This window comes from Macrobrachium nipponense, chromosome 23, assembly GCF_015104395.2.
Source record: "Macrobrachium nipponense isolate FS-2020 chromosome 23, ASM1510439v2, whole genome shotgun sequence".
Taxonomy (NCBI): Eukaryota; Metazoa; Arthropoda; class Malacostraca; order Decapoda; family Palaemonidae; genus Macrobrachium; species Macrobrachium nipponense.
Genome location: NC_061090.1, coordinates 28,003,587 through 28,025,530, shown reverse-complemented (window position 1 = coordinate 28,025,530; position 21,944 = coordinate 28,003,587). Strand labels below are relative to the sequence as shown.

General features: G+C 41.7%; 1 protein-coding gene and 1 pseudogene across 1 annotated transcript; one reads left to right on the top strand and one right to left on the bottom strand.

Annotated features, from left to right (window-relative positions):
- The first annotated feature begins 4,567 nt into the window (after nt 1-4,567).
- LOC135197434 (cytochrome P450 2L1-like) lies at nt 4,568-10,495 on the top strand (annotated as a pseudogene).
- A 2,657-nt stretch (nt 10,496-13,152) lies between these two features.
- LOC135197424 (uncharacterized) lies at nt 13,153-13,677 on the bottom strand. Its single transcript, XM_064224497.1, has one exon. It carries the CDS (start codon nt 13,675-13,677, stop codon nt 13,153-13,155), a length of 525 nt encoding a protein of 174 aa, XP_064080567.1.
- Nucleotides 13,678-21,944: the final 8,267 nt, after the last annotated feature.

Sequence of the window (21,944 nt, the reverse complement as noted above, 5' to 3'; positions counted from 1 at the left end):
ACACACATACACGCACACAGACGTTGTCAAATGGAACTTCATAACTCCTCCATATGGCAACTGCACAGACATCAAGGCCTTGAAGTTCTTTTTCCCTCCGTGACAGTAGACGCCATTGACTCATTGCAAGTAGTTCTGCAACTGTTTTGGGTGAATCCGGAGCCAGTCACAGGATTTAGGGCAAAATCCACACCCATTTTCGTTTGGTCTGCAATGATCGCCAGGAAAAGATCAAATCTATTTTTGCTTCGACGATGGGATTAGAAATTTGTGGTTAAAGTCGAGATGAGGCTAATTTGAGAGTTTAAAATGTGTTTGAATATGATGATGTCCAATCAATGATGTGGTAACAGTGGAGTCAAGGTTTATGTAAAGAAGTGGTTGGGTTTGAAGTGAAAATATGAAATATAAGAAAAATGAACATTTTGAGTATATAAAAAAAGGTTATCTGTTGTTCTCGTGATTTGGTTTACACTGAATCCCAAAGGATGAAATCTGGATCAAAGTCGAGATATTTTGTTTATGTTTTTTTTTGTTTTGTGTTTATATTTGCCGCCTTTTGTTTGTCTTTTGCTTTGTGTTTATGATATTTACCGCCTTTTGTTTATATTTTGGTTATACATATATCCTTTGTTTATGAGTTTACTTCCATTCCCAAGTAGCTGGTACTAAAGACGAAGCCCATTTTGCACGGAAACTGGTAGGTACCGAACCAGAGGGGCGCGGTAGTACCTTTCAGTTTTAATAATAGTGTGATAGTTTCTTAACGTAACTGTTCCTTTTCCTTATCTAATCAGCTTACGAGGAAAATTACGCGCTATTTCAACACTCTTAATCTTTCTTTTTTATAACTATAATTACTAGCTGTTTTTATGTCTGTATAGACTTATGTATTTTTATCTGTTTTGTTGTTTACTTATATTTCTGATTCTCTCAGTTCTGATTTTTTAAATTAATTTATATTTTTACGAAATTTGTTTTGTGACTTAATATACATTGTGACCGATACCGTATAAAAATAATAATAATAATAATAATAATAATAATAATAATAATAATAATAATAATAATAATAATAATAATAATAATAATAATAATGACTTGAGTAAACTGAAAGAGATGGCAGAAAAAAGGCTAAGAAGCAAGAAAACAAGGGAGGAAATCAACGAGAAATACAAAGTACAAGAGAGGGGACTAAACAACACAATAGAAGATGTAAAACAGAGGCTTAAGGCCAAAGCACATAAGATCCAACGGTACATGAACAGGAATAAGGGATACCAACAGAACAAACTATTCGGAACCAACCAGAAAAGACTATACAGCCAACTAAGAGGGGAAGACAACCACCCAGAAATTCCTGAAGCCGAAGCAAGTAAGAGACTCTGGGAAAACATATGGAGCAACCCGGTATCACACACCAAACATGCAACATGGCTCCAGGAAGTCAAGGAAGAAGAAACAGGGAGAATAAAACAAAGATTCACAGAGATCACGACAGACACAGTCAGACACCAACTAAAGAAAATGCCAAACTGGAAAGCACCAGGTCCCGATGAAGTCCATGGATACTGGCTCAAAAACTTCAAGGCCCTACACCCGCGAATAGCAGAACAGCTCCAGCATTGTATCACAAATCACCAAGCACCCAAATGGATGACCACAGGAAGAACATCCTTAGTACAAAAAGACAAGAGTAAGGGAAATATAGCCAGTAACTACAGGCCTATCATCTGCCTACCAATAATGTGGAAGTTACTAATAGGTATCATCAGTGAAAGGTTATACAACTACCTAGAGGAGACAAACACCATCCCCCACCAACAGAAAGGCTGCAGAAGGAAGTGTAGGGGCACAAAAGACCAGCTCCTGATAGACAAAATGGTAATGAAGAACAGTAGGAGAAGGCAAACCTAAGCATGGCATGGATAGACTATAAGAAAGCCTTCGACATGATACCACACACATGGCTAATAGAATGCCTGAAAATATATGGGGCAGATGGAAAAAGCACCATCAGCGTTCCTCAAAATACAATGGCGCAATGGAATACAATACTTACAAGCTCTGGAATAAGACTAGCAGAGGTTAATATCAGGAGAGGGATCTTCCAGGGCGACTCACTGTCCCCACTACTCTTCGTAGTAGCCATGATTCCCATGACAAAAGTACTACAGAAGATGGACGCCGGGTACCAACTCAAGAAAAGAGGCAACAGAATCAACCATCTGATGTTCATGGACGACATCAAGCTGTATGGTAAGAGCATCAAGGAAATAGATACCCTAATCCAGACTGTAAGGATTGTATCTGGGGACATCAGGATGGAGTTTGGAATAGAAAATGCGCCTTAGTCACCATACAAAAAAGGCAAAGTAACGAGAACTGAAGGGATAAAGCTACCAGATGGGAGCAAACATCAAACACATAGATGAGACAGGATACAAATACCTGGGAATAATGGAAGGAGGGGATATAAAACACCAAGAGATGAAGGACACGATCGGAGGGAAAGAATATATGCAGAGACTCAAGGCGATACTCAAGTCAAAACTCAACGCCGGAAATATGATAAAAGCCATAAACACATGGGCAGTGCCAGTAATCAGATACAACGCAGGAATAGTGGAATGGACGAAGGCAGAACTCCGCAGCATAGATCAGAAAACCAGGAAACATATGACAATACACAAAGCACTACACCCAAGAGCAAATACGGACAGACTATACATAACACGAAAGGAAGGAGGGAGAGGACTACTAAGTATAGAGGACTGCGTTCAACATCGGAGAAACAGAGGCAACTGGGCGCAAATATCTGAAAACCAGTGAAGACGAGTGGCTTAAAAGAGTGCATGGGAAGGGGGAAAGGAAACTAATAAAAGTAGACAAAGACCCAGAAATATACAGACAGGAGAATGACAGACAGAACAGAGGACTGGCACAACAAACCAATGCATGGACAATACATGAGACAGACTAAAGAACTAGCCAGCGATGACACATGGCAATGGCTACAGAGGGGAGAGCTAAAGAAGGAAACTGAAGGAATGATAACAGCGGCACAAGATCAGGCCCTAAGAACCAGATATATTCAAAGAACGATAGACGGAAATAACATCTCTCCCATATGTAGGAAGTGCAATGCGAAAAATGAAACCATAAACCACATAGCAAGCGAATGCCCGGCACTTGCACAGAACCAGTACAAAAAGAGGCATGATTCAGTGGCAAAAGCCCTCCACTGGAGCCTGTGCAAGAAACATCAGCTACCTTGCAGTAATAAGTGGTACGAGCACCAACCTGAGGGAGTGATAGAAAACGATCACGGTTAAGCATATATGAAAATATATTAATTCCGAGGTAGAGCGAATTAGATATTAAAGGACATTGTAGCTCGATATATGTATATGAATCACGGTAATGTGATATGACTTATGTAAATGCTACGTGTTGTCAAAAGTGCTACTTACACTACCGGAGTTGAGGCGGGTTGATGTTGTCTCCAAACCAACGAATACTTCAGCGCGAGAAAGTATTTGAGGTGAGAGACGGCATAAACCTTTTAAGCCTCTCGCGGTGGTGGGGTGGTATAGCTTCCCTGACGAGCCTGGATTTTAATGTACCTGCGTTCGCGCCCAAGTACAGGTAAATCTATTGTCGAGAAAAAAATTCCCCTTCGGTTAAGCATATATGAAAATATATTAATTCCGAGGTAGAGCGAATTAGATATTAAAGGACATTGTAGCTCAATATATGTATATGAATCACGGTAATGTGATATGACTTATGTAAATGCTACGTGTTGTCAAAAGCGCTACTTACACTACCGGAGTCGAGGCGGGTTGATGTTGTCTCCAAACCAACGAATACTTCAGCGCGAGAAAGTATTTGAGGTGAGAGATGGCATAAAACTTTTAAGCCTCTCGCGGTGGTGGTGTGGTATAGCTTCCCTGACGAGCCTGGATTTTAATGTACCTGCGTTCGCGCCCAAGTACAGGTAAATCTATTATCGAGAAAAAAATTCCCCTTCGGTTAAGCATATATGAAAATATATTAATTCCGAGGTAGAGCGAATTAGATATTAAAGGACATTGTAGCTCGATATATATATATATATATATATATATATATATATATATATATATATATATATATATATATAAAAATCACAGCAGATGCACGTGACTTCATTAAATAAGCGAATACCACAGGAAAATGACAAATGTCTTAGTAAGACGAAAGCGCTTGGATTTCATTTTCCTGTGTATTCGCTTATATATATATATATATATATATATATATATATATATATATATATATATATATATATATATATATATATATATATATATATATATATATATATAATCACAGATTTTGCATGTTTTACGACTGTTGCAAGATATTGCAGGTCTTATAGATGTTGGTTTCATACTATAGATACGTAAATTGAACACACACCTGATATATATTTTCATCATTTCATTTTAAATGTTGCTCCAGAAAACAAAGAGATGTGTTCAATTCTAAAAATACACATACAACTAATACATCTTTATGCTAAATATGACCATTGATTTCTTACTCAAACTGTGACCATTACATAATTCTTTTTGGTGCATTATTTAAACCGTATTCATTAACTTCTTACTCAGACTAAACCATTAACTTCTTATACTCAGACTTAGGCCATTACTTATCACTCAGACTATGGTCATAATTTCTTTACTCAAACCATGACCTTTGATGACCCAGGAGTGATCTTGAGCAACGGTCGCAGATGGGTCAATGCCCGACGGTTCCTACTGCGGAACCTGAGAGATTTGGGCATGGGCAAATTGAGACTGGACGAAGCCATCATCCACGAAGCCCGATACCTGATCGAGGACTTCCAGCACTACGCTGGAAAGCCTTCCAGGTTTCCAGAGTCTTTGAATATCGCCGTTCTGAACGTCGTCTGGCAAATGGTTGCGAGTGAGTTGGGTCTTTGCAATGACTGTACTAGAGTCTGGTTTTGTCATGACTGCTTGCGAGTTGGGTGTCTGCAATGGTTGCATGGTTGCAAGTGAGCTGGGTCTTTTCAATGGCTGCAAGTTGGGTCTTCATGAGTGCAAGTGAGCTGGGTATTTTTAGTGACTGCATGTGAGTTGGGTCTTTGCAGTGATTGCAAGTGAGTTGGGTCTTCATCATAATTGCGAGAAGGGTCTTTACAACGACTGCAAGTTGGGTCTTCCTCATAATTGCATGTGAGTTGGATTTTTGCAATTATTTTGAGTGAGTGGAGCATATATAATCATAGCTAGCATCTCAACTAGCAATTAATGTCATATTGAGATGGCCTTATTCTAGCACAACTCCTTAGATATTTCTTGTAAATGACTTTCAATTCTGTTCTTCAGTTATTGCAGTCTGAGTTTATGATGACTGTTTGTCTGTTCATTGCAGGTCGAAGGTACGACCTATATGATGAGGAGGTCAGCGAGTTCATGAGGATCATCAAAACACTCCAGGACGAAACCTTGGGGTTCCTCATCCTCGAGTTCTGCCCCATCTTGAAGAAAATTCTCCCGAAATTTGTCATCAACAAATTCTTCAGAATGGAAGTTCTGGATAAGACTGTGGTTGCTGCAAAGAAGCTGTTTGGGGTGAGTGCTTTTGGTTGAGGTTGTTTTGGATGGTGCTTTTGGTTGTAGCTGTTTGGTTTAGTGTCTTTGGTTGAGGCTGTTTGGTTTAATATCTTTGGTTGAGGCTGTTTGGGGTACTGCCTTTGGTTGATGCTGTTTGGTGTAGTACCTTTAGTTGAGGCTGTTTGGGGTAGTGCCTTTGGTTGAGACTGTTTAGGGTAGTGCCTTTGGTTGAGAGCTTCTGCCACTGATTGACCTCTTACTGGCTCTTATTTCTCGTAGACTAGTTCCAATGATCCCATCATGACTGAGGGAAGCTTGCCTCCATTCTCCAAATGTTTACATTCCATCTTCTGCTTCTTCACAGAAAACGATAGAAGCCAGGAAGGCTGAGCTGGACGTCAACCACGCAGAGAATGTGATAGACGAGTACCTCATTCAGATATTGCAGAGTTCTTCAGTGGTAGGTAGTTGAGGAGGTTCGAATTCCATCCTACATTGTCTCCAGGGAAAATGATTTTCTCAATACTTTTTTGGGGGGTAGATGCTATGGAGAAAGTAATCGTTAGCTGTCCACTTCTCAAATTAGAACGAACCTTAACTCTATGATTTAACCTGGCTTTCAGAGGTCGACTTGAATAGGGTCATCTTTGACCTGTTCGCTGCCGGTTTCGACACGACCTCCAACATGCTCAGGTGGATGATACTCTACGCAGCTAAGTACCCGGATGTCCAGAAGAGAGTTCAGGAGCAAATTGACAAAGTGGTTCCTCGTGGGGAGTTTCCTACCAACCAACACAAGTCTCAGTAATTATCAGTTTGTCTCATGCTTTCATTTATTCGCGTTTGTATTTTATCTTTTTGTTGTTTGCATGTTTGTATTTATCATTTTGTTGTTTTCAATTTCTGCAGCTCCTTGTTGGACGAGTGGTATACACACTCGCCTACCAATGAGGTGGTACCGAGTTCGATTCCCCGCTCTGCCAATGTGGAGTCAGAGGTATTTGTTTCTTGTGATTATTAGCAATTAATTTCTCGATATAATGTGGCTCGGATCCCACAATAAGCTGTAGGTCCCGTTGCTAGGTAACCAACTGGTTCCTAGCCACATAAATAAAAAATCTAATCCTTCGGGCCAGCCCCAGGAGAGCAGCTGTTAATCAGCTCAGTGGTCTGATTAAACTAAGACATACTTATTTACTTATGGGTTATTTGTAATTTACTTTATTTTCCTTGGTTTATTTCAGGTAATTTCCTTTGCTACGTTTCTCCTCTTTCTTCACATTTGGCCTCAGCAAGTTAGTGGTTTTTAGACCTGTTTGAAATCCATCATATTCATTGCCATTTCAGTATCCATTTCACTCTATCTGACTGTAGACTTCCATGGCCCATTATGATCTAGGAATGCTTGTACTAAACTGCTATGGGTAGCTGCAAGTTTTGGTTATCATTGTTCCACAGAAAGCGTCTTAAGTTTCTTTGCGATCTACCTTCTCCTAACAATTGTTTCATAGTGCTTTGAGGTTTTCCTCCTGTGACACCTTTCGAACCTTTCTGCTCCTAATTTCTCTTTCAGAACTGAATGACCTTAGAGTTCCCAGCAATTGGTCTTTAGCCTAAATTCTGCATTCCATTCCATTCCACAGAAAGAGTCTTTACCCAGGCATTGGAGCTGGACTGAGATTTGACCTACAGCTGGACCGAGATCTAATCTACAGCTGGACTGAGAATTATTCTACAGCTTGACTGAGATTTAACCTTTACAGTTGGACTGTTGCTCTAGCTGACATTTTAACTTGCTACTTTTCAAAGGTCATTTTAACTTCAGGTTACCTTTGCTGGAAGCCTTCATCCACGAGGTCCTTCGAGTGAGCTCCCTCATACCCTTTGTCGTCCTTTACGCCACTGGTGCGGATACCCACCTAGCAGGATACCTCGTGCCAAAGGTATGGGTCTGTTTTTAAGATAAGTTGAATTGGTGATTGTTTTATGGTTTTATATGTATATTTTTACGTATGTGCACACACATACACACAAAACAGACACATCTGTGACCCTCCATATTCGACTGATCTCCAGGTGCATAATTCCACAGACTTGAATCATTTTTGACCCATTGGTATCAATACTAAGACTAGTTCGTGAGGTTAGGTAGAGTTCTAGGCTTGCATTTGCAAGGCCCGTGGTTCAGTCGTGACCTATTCCACACCAGTCGAGACCCAGGTATGAAGAAGTATACTAACATAGGATGTGGTCCTGCTCTGACCTACCCCACACCAGTCGACCCAGCTATGAGGAAGTACTGACATAGGAAGTCAAGGAAAGGGCGTATAGCTTGCAACCCCATCTCAAGAAAGACATGTGGCAGCCACGCTCTTTAAGGGAACTCTTAAAGAAAATAAGATATACATATCTTCTTATTCTATTTCCCATCAGGATACACGGTATTGGGAGAGTCCCCAGGAGTTTAGGATCGAAAGGTTCCTGGACGAGGATGGAAAATTCATTTCCCACAAGGAAGGATTCGCTCCGTTTTTGATAGGTAAGTGTAGGAAGATGTTGACCTGTTTTCTATGATTTATGGCATTTTGTAGCTTTATAAGTTTCCTTGTCCATCTAAAACTATTGTTATTATTATTATTAGGAGTTTCCCTTGGCTTATTATTATTATTATTAGGAGTTTCCCTTAGCTTATTATTATTATTATTATTATTATTATTATTATTATTATTATTATTATTATTATTATTATTATTATTATATCCATATCCATATCCATCTTTATTCATCCATGAATTCGTTGTTCAAACTTTCCATGATTCCTGCATATCATCTTATTTCTTTCTGCATTAGCTGTTTTTCATCCATCCATTAACCTACCTTCCCATAATGCCGATTATTACATTAAACTATCTCTCTTAATTTATCCATTCTTATACCTACCTATATATCCATTCCTCCTCCCAGGAAAAAGAAGCTGTTTGGGAGAATCTCTGGCCAGGATGGAACGGAGCATCTTCTCAGCGGCGCTGTTCCAGAACTTCACTTTCTCGCCGCCAGAGGGACGGAGGTCGACCTCACCTCCCAGAACGTTCCCTTGTCGAATTTTGCGAAGGACCAGGACATTCTCATATCCCTCAGGAATTGATATTGGTTGATTGATTGCTTGTGTATCTATGCATGTCTGCGTGTATGTTCGTGTGTATGTGATTGTGCAAGCTCATATTGACAGACTTCATTCACTGTGTGCTGTCTAGGCCTATAGTTTGAGATGGCATTATTTCAATTTCGCATAAAATTAACTGCGGTTTTATCTACGATGTAAAGTTCTGTCTAATGTTTTATCGAATTTATAGCTTTTGTTATCTAAGACTTTTCTCTTAATGTATAATCGCATTGTACTCGAAGTTTTGAAATAAAGTATATACCAAATTGTAGGTACTGTGGGAAATTTGTTTCGCTCAGTGGGAAGATCGAAGGAATATACTCTACAAAATTACAAGGGTAATTCCTTCCACTGAGTGTTCTCTAGTAGTAATTTAGTAAATGGTATAAAACGGGCTGTTAAGCACACAATTCTTCCGTGCGCCTAACGTGTTTTCAGACTTGTGCCAGAAAATCCAAAGGATTAATAATTGCTTGGTAAGCTTAAGTAAGCTAGTTAAATTCAGGTAAAAGTAATTCAGGTAAATGCAATTAATCTAAATAGGACTATGAATAAATCAAACCAAGGCCATAAAATTCCCAGGGTAGTTCAGTTTGGTCCAGAATTCTATTAAGTTCCGACCCGGTTAAAGTAAAGTAAAATTAAAGTAAACTAATCCCGAATAGTAATGCTAAGTAAACAGACAGACCTAATTTCGACTAAATTTATTACTACGCCCATATAATTATATAAGCCTTTGTAAAATTATTCAATCTGAGTCTATGCCTAATCAATTCTCACAAACTCCAATATTACAATAGCCTAACTATGTAAAAGGGCTTAAAATTTAGTTAAGGTACAGAAAACTGTGTATTACGTCTTGAATAAGTAAGTTAAGTTAAATACGTAAGTTAAACGTTGAAAGACGAAACCGCTTCCTAACGAAAAGTCCGTTGGCTCAAATCAGCCGTCCAATAATGGCGGTCTAGTCTTTGTGGAAAATTAGTATTTTGACCTACCTTCAAGTTAACCCAGTTTGGACACACACCTCTTAATTCATGTGTAAACTAAAAACAAACAAATCTATATATAATCAGCAAACCCAGCGACCTCTAATCGCATTCGTGGAAATAAATTGGTACGTTGATAAGAAATGTTATTCCACTTACCGAATTTTCCGTCGACCGATCAGTGACGAAGGCTGTTAAAAAAGTTTTGGTTGCAGATAAGGATATTCGGATAGGATGAGGTTTCAGGATAGGTACAAACAGGAAACGAGATCATACAAACCAATTATTTAAAGGGTTAAGAATTTCTAAAACCCTACACCACGTAAATTAAACTTAAAGGGCGAAGTCGCCGAACTAGTTGTCGCCCTTCGCTCGCCGTCTGTTTGAACAAGGCCCAAAAAACCCGCGCCCGACCTAAGCCTACCCCTTGAAAAGGCCTATGTCAGGTCAATGGTTCTTATCACTCCCCAAATCAATTAAATAATTTCTTAAATAATTTGAAGGGACAGTTAAATCTATTTATTAAGTCTATCTATCAAATATTTTAAATGCTAAGTAAAGTTAATCAAGTTATTCAAAATATAATATTAATTTTTCTGCAGAGCTTATACTAAAGAAAATGGGGTATAGTTACTTTGTAGCTCTTAGCAGTGACTTCGTTAAAGGTTAGAAAATGTATATGTACAAATAAATTTACAACATCCTCCTGGGGGAGATAACACAAAACACACAGTTTTGTGTTAGGTTAAACAGCTTCATCATTAATCAACTGCTGTAAGAATCGCCTCGAGTTGGTGGCGGCTCTTCTCTTTGGTCTCTCTTCTGCTTGATAGCCTTCAGAATTTTGACTGTCTCCTAAATTTTTCTCCGCAGCTTCTACAGTATACATATCCTCTGGCTTAGAGACCTCCAGCGGGTAAAGTTTGTCAACTGACCTAGTTGTCTCTCCATTGCTGGTCTGTAGCTTCACAACTCTGACCAGTCCATCAGAGCTGGGCATCAGCTGAATGACCCTTGCCAATTTCCACATGCAACGAGGGGTGTCATTATGTACTAACACCACATCTCCTACTTTAATCTTGGTTTGGAACGGTTGGGTTGGATCCCCGTTGAAATAGTGTCTATCTCTCAGGGACTGCAAGTATTCCTTCTCCCACTGGTCTTGGAATGCATGTATTACCTGAGATACAAACTTGAATCTCTCATTACATTGTTTGTGGTCAAGCTCAAAATCTGGGTCATTCAGGTAGTCCGGTCTATGGTAGTGGGTAACGAGTTTAACCGGTAGCCATGCAACAGGTGAGAAGGGGTAAGGGCATCGACGGTATCTGGAGATGTAGCATCCACATAGTAAGAGGTCTATTGTTAATACGATGCTCTATCTCAGTGACAATGGTATTCAGTTCGTCAGAATTAATCCTCTTCTTGAATATAGCTTTCTTTAGTGCTGATTTCACACTGCCAACCATCCTCTCATAGAAGCCTCCTTGATGGGGTGCCCTAGGTGTGATGAATGTCCATTTACAATTTTCCCTAGTCAGGTGGTGGACTGTACGTCAGTGTCATCATACAAGGACTGAATCAAGGAAGAACCAGTTTTGAAGTTAGTGGCGTTTGTCAGAAATCATTCGATCTTCATGCAGTGAATCGCCTGAAGGAATTGAGAAAAGTAGTGCTGGTTAAGTCTTTTACCACTTCCAGGTGACAAGCTCGTGTTGAGGTGCAAGTGAATACGACTATGTAAACCTTGTCTAGTTCTTTAGTGGTTGGATTGCAGATAAGAATTTGTCCAGTCAAATCTACTCCGGTCACCTCAAATGGCCGGAGACTGTTCACTCTGCAAGCCGGTAGAGGTGGCGGAGGAGGCCTGCGCAATGCAGGTCCTTCCAGACGGTTACATAGGTGACACTTCGTTTTCATCTTCTTGACACACGTCTCAGTCTTGGTATCCAGTATTCTTCTCTCACCTTGCAAATTGTGTCTTGAACGCCTGCATGAAGGACATTTTCATGTGCTTGAATGACTATAAGTCCAGTCAAAGGAGAATTTGGAGGTAAAAGCAGAGGAAATTTACTGCTATATGGAAGGTGGTCCGCATTTTGTAGTCTCCCAGTGCATCGCAAAAGTCCTTCTCATCCAGGAACAAGCCTAGGCTTTTAATTCTGGCTGGAATTTTGTGGGAATTCTTGTTAAGGTATGACAACTCCTCTGGGAAATACTGACTCTGTGTGAAGCCAATAAGAATTCGTAATGCTTCTGAGTTCTGTACTTCGACATTTTCAGAGTTTGCGGGTCCCGAGTTCTTAGTTTTACGATTCCCAATGGTACATTTAAGGAGCCTAGTGAACTTAATTACTAGCTTAGTGACATTTATAAGTTTAGGAAGGGAAGCGAACCTACGGATCTTTCTATGGGACAAGTAGCTTCTTCACTGACAACTGTAGTTAAAACTTCTTCAGGTGTATTCAGGTGGGTAGCATGTAGATACATTTCTGCCTGCTCTGGCCACATCTCTGGGTTCGGGAGCCAACTTGGGCCATGGAACCAAATTTGACTTTTCTTAAACTGCCGCATGGAAATTCCTCTAGAGACAAGGTCTGCTGGGTTTTCTTCACCAGGTACATAGAGGTACCTCACTTCAGTGACCTGACTTATCTCATTCACCCTGTTGCGGACATAGATGTTTTTAGATTTGTTGTTCTGAATCCAGTGTAGGGCAACTTTACTGTCAGACCATATGACAGTGTCAGTAATCTTGACACCATCGGTAGTGAAAACGGTTCTGAGGTAGTCAGCTATTTTGACTGCACTATAGTTGGCAGTCAGCTCAAGTTGTGGTATGCTTTTCTTTTTGAGAGGGGCGACTCTTGCTTTAGAGAAAACTAGGTTCGCACCTGCGTGTTGGTCCATCAAATAGGCTGCAGCCCCATAGGCCTTTTCACTAGCATCACAGAATACGTGAAGAGAGTAGTTGGTCCCTCACTGTTTGTTGGCTGTGAAGCGTGGGAATTCCTGGTATGCTATGTTCTCGAGGTCTTTCTTGATCTTCGACCACTCTTCTTGAAGTTCTGGTGGCAAAAACATCATCCCACCTTTTAGATAGTTTCCAGATCTTTTGCATAAGAACTTTGGCTCGTACAATTAGGGGAGCAAACAATCCTAGAGGGTCAAATACTTTTGAAAGGTTGCTCAAAAGTAGCCGTTTGGTAAGCGGAGCTTCCTCAAAGGTAGGGGGTTTTTATGGCTTAGTAGTCAGTCTTGTAGTTCCAATGAAATCCTAGAACTTTGACAAGATCTGAGCCTTCTGTTGTTCCATCACCTTCTTGTTTTGCCATTTCGTTGAAGGTTGGGTCATTACTGATCCATTCTTTTAAAGGCATTCCGGCATCTGACAGGACTTCCTTTGCAACCTTGTAAAGGCTGTAGAGACTGACTGTTGTGGTAAGGAACCACTTAAGTTGTCCACATAAAATTTGGTCATGAGGAAACTAACTTCAGGTGAAGTGGGGTAGGTTTCAAAGTGATGTTGCAAGGTTGACTGGAGTAAAAAAGGCGAGCAGGTGGCTCCAAAGAGAACTGATCTAAACCTATAGGCTTGAAGGTCCTTTTCATTGTTAAGATCTTTTAGCCAAATGAAACGTGTATAATCACGATCCCTAGGTTGGAGACCTACCCGTAAGAAGGCTTTGCTGATGTCTGCCGATACCGCAAATGGGTCGAGACGGAATTTCAACAACAAGTCGGTTAAATGACTAGTCAAGGATGGGCCAGAGTATAAGCAATCATTCAGGCTAGGGGCCTGCTTGTCCATCCGGGCACTTGCATCAAATACAATACGAATGGGCGTTGTAGTTGAATCCTTAATCACAGGTAAAATGGGGTAAATAATGGACATTTGTCCGGTTTTGGTCTTCTTCTGGCACTGTTTCAATGAAGCCGAGAGACAGTTGTTCTTGATGAATCTGGTCATAAATTTCCAGATACTTATTAGTTTGTTTCAGCTTGTGAATAGTACTGTTCAGTCTTTTCCTCGAGAGTGCTAAGTTGGTAGGGAGTTGTTTCTTGTCGACTTTCCAGGGAGAGATACCTCATATTGTCCTTCAACCATATTGATGGAATTCTTGAATTCTTCCAGTACAAATTTATCCTCAGGTGACATATCTTGATCAACGATTCCGACTGATTCTAGGGTCCAAAGCTGTTGGATGGGGTGGGGTCTTCAGCAAATTTGCTATCAGACATCTCAAGTGGTATCTCTAGAGCAGCTTTGGAAGTTTTTTCATCAACTGCTAGTCTCATTACAGTTACAGAATGAGCACTGATAGGGGTGTCATCACTAGGCAGTTTTACCAGCGACCAGATATCCTAAGGAGGACTTAATCAGGTTCACTCCGTTTGCTTGTGGAGAATGGATAAAGTCAAAGTAGTGATCTATGCCAACAAGCAGTTTCACCTGGTCAATCTGACTACTTGACAAGTTAGGATCAGCTAGGGTGACATTCTGGCTCTTCAGTTCAGACACTATCTTACAGAGTCCACGAGGCCTAGCGCTCTGAGGTAGTTTAGGTACGACAATAGCCTTTAAAGTTACAAGGCTGTCATCGTTTACCCTGACAGGTACAGTGACCGTACTATATTCTCTAGGTTCTTTGGTATCCCGGAACCCACTGATGCTCAGTTGGACAGGATTGTCTCGTACAAGTTTTACACTCTTCCACTGCCTCTTGTGTGATGAAGGTGCGTTGCGCCCCAGAATCAAACAGTGATCTAAGTTCCTTGGTGTTGCCTGAGGGCGGACACACCACTTTCATTAAGGCGGTAGGGAGAATTCCACTTGTTTGTTGTGACTTTAAAGAATCTTTGTCACTGTCATTGTCTCCACAATAGTTCACAGCGAGACCTCAGTTGAGGAGTCAGGGCACAATGCTGAATGGTGTAGTCCAGTTTTACATGACAGACATTTGTGGAACTTCACAAGACAATCGGTTGTCTTATGGTTAGGTGAAGTGCATTTCACGCAACGATTTTGTGCGGTAAGTCTTGAAATGCGCTCTTTATTGCGTGGTCCTTGTAAATGTCACACTGGTAGGCTTTGTGTTCTGGTCTATCACAGAATACACAACTTTGAGTTCTAGCGGTCTTATTAGGCTGTCCTGGAGTGACAGAAATACTCAGATTCGTAACTTCGTTTTTCTTAGGGTGTAAGAACTAACCTGAGTTTTGGTCTGATTACCTCGTCTATTGGAACTTTGGTTAGGCTTGGGTTTTCTATGGGATAATCCTTGCTCTTATCCCTGTGGTTCAAATCCAGGAAGACAAGGTCAGGATTATCTTTCCTAGCCCCTCTCTAATATCTAGGAGTGAGGGGTAGTCCTGTCCACACTTGTTTTGGATTTGTTCTTTAACCTTGCCAGGTAGTTTTTGAAAAACTAGAGGTCCAAGCGTCCAGGTACAGTGATCCGAATTAGGTTTGTTTCTTTCTATGCCTCTAACATATTGTTCAAGTTTAGCCCAGAAGCCACGTAGTGAATCCAGATCTGCAGAAGGTTTAGGTAGGCCTGCTAGTTGACAAATTAGAGATGAGGTTATTTTCCCTCTGGATTAGCATAAGTTTTCTTCAACAGGTCAATGGCGTCTAAATAGTTTTCATTCGTGACCAGAATATTTCTAATCAGAGTTAGAGCTTCACCCCTCAAACATCCCTTCAGGTAATTAAATTTGTCAACAGCTCTCAAGTCTGGACGAGAGTGAACGTTAGACTCAAAAACATCCCAAAAAGGGGGCCATTCTCCATCGGTCCCTTCAAATTCCGGTAGTGATAAAGACGGCAACTTAACCTTATGCCATGGCCTAAACTCTGTTGCAATACTCCTCTGGGGTTTGGCTTCCATGCAAATGATTTTTAGTTTCTCCAAACTTCAGTGCTCTCTGTGATGACTTGGTTGGCATGACGCCGCTTTGCAGTGAGCTGTGTTCTATCAGGTCCTTGCTCAGAGAACCCTTCTTTCCAAGTTGAACTAAGTACTTAAAGTTGAGTTCTTCATACTTCTTTATTTGAGACTCTAGCCTAAGACGATATGTCTCCAAGGTCAAGGACTCAAATATCACTTGCCCTTTGAATCAAGTCCACAACAGTTGTGCATAGATCCTTGCAGTTTTCCTCATAAAGTCGGAGGGAATATGCTAATTGTGTCGCAGACATTTTATGAGTTTAAAAGGTAACAAGACAAAAAAAATCCTTGGACAACAACACAGGCCTTAAAAACTATCCCGCTGAGGATGCCAATCTTCCTTTGTGGGAAATTTGTTTCGCTCAGTGGGAAGATCGAAGGAATATACTCTACAAAATTACAAGGGTAATTCCTTCCACTGAGTGTTCTCTTAGTAGTAATTTAGTAAATGGTATAAAACGGGCTGTTAAGCGCACAATTCTTCCGTGCGCCTAACGTGTTTTCAGACTTGTGCCAGAAAATCCAAAGGATTAATAATTGCTTAGTAAGCTTAAGTAAGCTAGTTAAATTCAGGTAAAAGTAATTCAGGTAAATGCAATTAATCTAAATAGGACTATGAATAAATCAAACCAAGGCCATGAAATTCCCAGGTAGTTCAGTTTGGTCCCAGAATTTTCTATTAAGTTCCGACCCGGTTAAAGTAAAATTAAAGTAAACTAATCCCGAATAGTAATGCTAAGTAAACAGACAGACCTAATTTCGACTAAATTTATTACTACGCCCATATAATTATATATGCCTTTGTAAAATTATTCAATCTGAGTCTATGCCTAATCAATTCTCACAAACTCCAATATTACAATAGCCTAACTATGTAAAAGGGCTTAAAATTTAGTCAAGGTACAGAAAACTGTGTATTACGTCTTGAATAAGTAAGTTAAGTTAAATACGTAAGTTAAACGTTAAAAGACGAAACCGCTTCCTAACGAAAAGTCCGTTGGCTCAAATCAGCCGTCCAATAATGGCGGTCTAGTCTTTGTGGAAAATTAGTATTTTGACCTACCTTCAAGTTAACCCAGTTTGGACACACACCTCTTAATTCATGTGTAAACTAAAAACAAATCCTATATATTTAATCAGCAAACCCAGCGACCTCTAATCGCATTCGTGGAAATAAATTGGTACGTTGATAAGAAATGTTATTCCACTTACCGAATTTTCCGTCGACCGATCAGTGACAAAGGCTGTTAAAAAAGTTTTGGTTGCAGATAAGGATATTCGGATAGGATGAGGTTTCAGGATAGGTACAAACAGGAAACGAGATCATACAAACCAATTATTTAAAGGGTTAAGAATTTCTAAAACCCTACACCACGTAAATTAAACTTAAAGGGCGAAGTCGCCGAACTAGTTGTCGCCCTTCGCTCGCCGTCTGTTTGAACAAGGCCCAAAAAACCCGCGCCCGACCTAAGCCTACCCCCTTGAAAAGGCCTATGTCAGTCAATGGTTTCTTATCACTCCCCAAATCAATTAAATAATTTCTTAAATAATTTGAAGGGACAGTTAAATCTATTTATTAAATCTATCTATCAAATATTTTAAATGCTAAGTAAAGTTAATCAAGTTATTCAAAATATAATATTAATTTTTCTGCAGAGCTTATACTAAAGAAAATGGGGTATAGTTACTTTGTAGCTCTTAGCAGTGACTTCGTTAAAGGTCAGAAAATGTATATGTACAAATAAATTTACAACAGGTATATTATTATATTGGTTCATAGCCAGTAGTGTTTTCTTCAACCAAAAGAGTTAGATTAGACATTTCTGATGTCTGATCTTGTAGATAAACAAGACAAGACAAGAAAAAAAATAATCAAACATTAGCGTAGTACGCAGAGAAAATACATAAAAGTTTCATACCTGCGTGTAAGAATGCAATTAATTACAACAGTTTCATTATAAAAGAAACCTCTAAATGTTTAGATCATTCGTGTTATTATGAACAATAATAGCCTACTTTTAGTCGGCAATGAAGCAACTCTATAGCCATCTGAGACATCGCAGCAAACACTAATGGAACTGCGCATGCTCCAGTCAATACAGTACAATATGTCCCGTGTTGTTAACCGATTCCGTTTGAGGTTAATGGGTTGTACTAGAATCCGTTGCTGAAACTTGGTAACAGCTTCATCCAGCAGCCGCATGGTGGCGCCAGTGTTGCCGAAGTGCAGAATTTTCGTCTGCTATGCGGAGTAAAAAGTCTACGGAGCAGCTATCTAAGTTTGTATGCCGATGCGGATTACACATCTGCATTTCAGCAGCAATTTCTTCATGGCGCATTCATGTAAATTTATCATATACAAATTGCAATATTTTTTTTTACTTTTAAACAATTTCTCATTCAAATACAATATTATAAAAGATAAGACTCTTATCAGAATATGACGGTGATATGATTAATGTACATAAATCTATTAATATATTATAAAATTACTTCCTATATGATTTAATGAGTTATATACTGATACATAAATGCTGTTATGCTTATTACGAACTTATCTGTAAATATATTTGGGACAAATAAGAAAGGAAAAAATAATACTTCTCATATGTATACCTATAGTTTTTTAAAATGTCTATGGTTGAGTAGTTAATTATATATATATATATATATATATATATATATATTATATATATATATATATATATATATATATATATATATCTTGATGTTTCGGCTAATTCGTTTAGAATTGTATCTTTTGATTAGTTATCCTGTAAAATTCAATAAAAATGAAACTTGCCTTAGAAAAATTGCCATTTTTCCCCTAAGTTGCAATTGCCCACCTGTAGGTAGTATTGTTTTCTTATAGACAAAAAGGTAAATAAAGGAAAATCCCCAAAATTTATCTTAGCAGATAAGATTAACAAAAAATCCCGCATGGAGAGAGAGAGAGAGAGAGAGAGAGAGAGAGAGAGAGAGAGAGAGAGAGAGAGAGAGAGAGAGATCAGACAGAGAAGATACGTACTGCAAAAAATCCCTGAGAGTAAGAGAGAGATTTCAGCAATTTATAACACCAAGAGACAAGGCAGAGTTAAAGAAAATTTTCAGAATATTTCTTGCTATATTTTGATAAATCGAAATATCTCTCGTGGAATATAGAAAATCAACGAAAAATCGAGAGAGAATGAGAGGAGAGTATATGAACTGGGCATGTCCAGATATTGTTCTAAATACGGAGAGAAGTCTAACGCAGGAATAGCCATCTTGTTTATTGTGGCTGCATATTCACTGGTGAGGTTCTTCCTGACTACTGTTGATGGAGTTGAACAGCCCAAGGAGAAGGAGCTCATGGAGAGAATTGGGGCTTGGCGAAACACCATCCGGTGCCAGAGAGAGCAGCAGGTGAACTTGGACAGGATAATTCTTCAGCTGCAACAGAGGCTCGACAACAATGAAGAGATTCAGAAGGCGGGTGGAAGGGAAGAACACACTCGTGTGATCCAGATCACTCAGGAGGTGTTGCAACAGCAGGCCTGGCAAGAAAGGGCCTACTCGCTCGAAGCTGACACGTTGTTCCTGAAGAGGGAGAACGACCAAGAAAAGAGGGAAAATCGGCAGCTGGAAGACAAGATCCTCAAGATCACAGATGAAAATCAGCAGCTGATGGAAAAGATAAAGGAAATTGGGGAGAGAAACGATGCCCTATGTGAGAGGATAAGGGAACTAACAGTGCGGTTGGCAGAGGCAAACAGCCAGGTTGAGAGGCAAGAGGAACTCGTACGACAGAAGGAGAAAGACCCACAGTTAAAAAGCGAAGAAGTGGCGAGGATGGCGAGGCTCATCCAGGAACAAATGGACGCAACCGAAAAGCGCGAATCCTGCAGGAAAGACGTCGAGGTCAGGTTCGAGCTCCTGCAGAAGGATGTGGAAAAGTGTGGACTCCAGAGTGAAGTTGAGGCTGCGAAACTCAAGAGGAAGGAGCTGACATGCCTTCTAGAGAAAGGAAATAGTGGCTGGAGGGGAAAACCGGTGTCCAGGGCGAACGGAACGAAAAGCTGGAAGATGAGGTTGGACAGCTGCGAGGAGCTTAGGAGATATTGGTTTACAACCTGAAGAATCTGCAGGGGAAAAACAGACGCCTGGAGAAAGGCAACTGGAAACTGAAGGAGCAGCTGTTCGTCTTCAAAGAATGGCGCGATCTCCAAGGAATGGCGTGATCTCCAAGGAATGGCGCGATCTTCAAGGAATGGCGCTGGTCTCACAATGATGGATGAGATGTGAAAAATTTAAGGACAATGTTTGTTGTATGGAAAGTGTAATGTTTATTTGTAATAAGTTTGCTTTGTTGATCCTTGAAGGAATTTGAAGTGCAGGGAAATAAATATGCTAAAATGTTTTCTTAAGAGTTTTATTGATTCCTGAAAGGGAAAGGAAGATGGGAGGATTGAAGAAAGCGTGAGAAAAATGACAGGATTCATGGAGTGCCAGGAGAAGAAACATAGGATTCAGAGAAGCCCCAGGAGAACTGAAAGGATTCAGAGAAGCCCGAGGAGAATTGGAAGGAGTCAGTGGCATATTCTGGTTCTAAGACTAAGCAAAGGTGTCGTCTATGACGGGACAGGCGGGGGAGGTCCGCCACGCGTCCCAGGACGGGCGGGCGGGGCCCAACACGCTTCACATGACGGGCGGGTGGGGCTCGCCACGCGTCCAGGAACTGGGCGGGTGGGGCTGGCCAACACGCTTCACGGCTGTCACGGGCGGGTTTGGCTGGCGGCTAACTGCCAAAGTCCTAAGGCATGGGCTGGGCAGGGCCCAAACACGATTCACGGAATGGGCCGGGCTCGGGCCTAACATGCTGCACGGGACAAGGACCGGGCGGGGCTCCGCCACGCGTCCCGGGAACGGGTGGGGGGGTCCGCCACGCATCCTTGGACGGGAGGGCGGGGCCAACCATGAGTCCGGGGGTGGGCTGGGCGGGCGGGGTCCGCCACGCTTCCTGGGACGGGCAGGCAGGGCCCGCCATGCGTCCCCAGGATGGGCAGGCGGGGCACACCACGCATCCCAGGATGGGTGGGTGGGGCACACCACGCGTCCAGGGACGTGCAGGTGGGGCCCACCACACGTCCCAGGACGGGCGGGCGGGGCCCGCCATGCATCCCGGACGGGTCGGGCGGGGCCTGCCATGCGTCCCGGGACAGGCAGGCGGGGTCCGCCACGCATCTGGGGACGGGTGGGCGGGGCCCGATACGCGTCCGAGGACCGGCAGGCGGGGCCCGCCACGTGTCCCGGGATGGGCGGGCTGGGCCAGCCACGTGTCCCAGAACGGGCCTGCCGCGTGTCCTGGGACGGGTGGGCGGTGCCCGCCACGTGTCCCGGGACAAGCGGGCGAGGCCCCCACGTGTCCCGGGAAGGGCAGGCATGGCTCGCCATGTGTCCCGGGACAGGCAGGCGAGGCCCGCCAGGTGTCCCGGGAAGGGCGGGCGAGCCCCGCCACGTGGCCTGGGATGGGCGGGCTTGGCCCGCCATGTGTTCCGGGACGGCCGGGCGAGGCCTGCCACGTGTCTCAGGACGGGCGGGCAAGACCCGCTACGTGTCACGGATGGGTGGGCGAGGACTGCCCCGTGTCCCGGGACGGGCGGGCGACGCCACGTTTCCCGGGACGGGTGGGCGACGCCACGTTTCACGGGATGGGCGGGCAACGCCCGCCACGTGTCCCGGGACGAGCAGGCGAGGCCTGCCACATGTCCCAAGTAAGGTGAGAATTTCGTTTTCTTTGTTTTCATTGACTATTGGCCAAAATCTGGAAAATACGGAAAATTCGTCCTCGTCCCATGAACTTACGATGGACCAGTAACAGCCAGATGGTGAAAGCGCCATCTTGACCTCGGTGATGCCAACCCCTCTAATCCAACGCACCCTATCGAAGACAAGCAATTACCCTACATTACTGAAAATTGCCCATATATGCAATATTATGAATGGTAATGGTATTATAACCATATTGATCAATACAAGTCTTGTGGCAGTTACCCTACACCTAAATATATTGCCGTACATTCTCAAAATTCTTTGGTTAAATTATCCAACGGTTGGCAATATTGCTTTACCGGACCAGCAAGCAACGAGTTTCTTTTTACTTTTTCTTTGGTGGTTCTCGACAGCTGTTTCTATCCTTCGTTCTTTCAGTTTTATTTTATCAATATTTTCA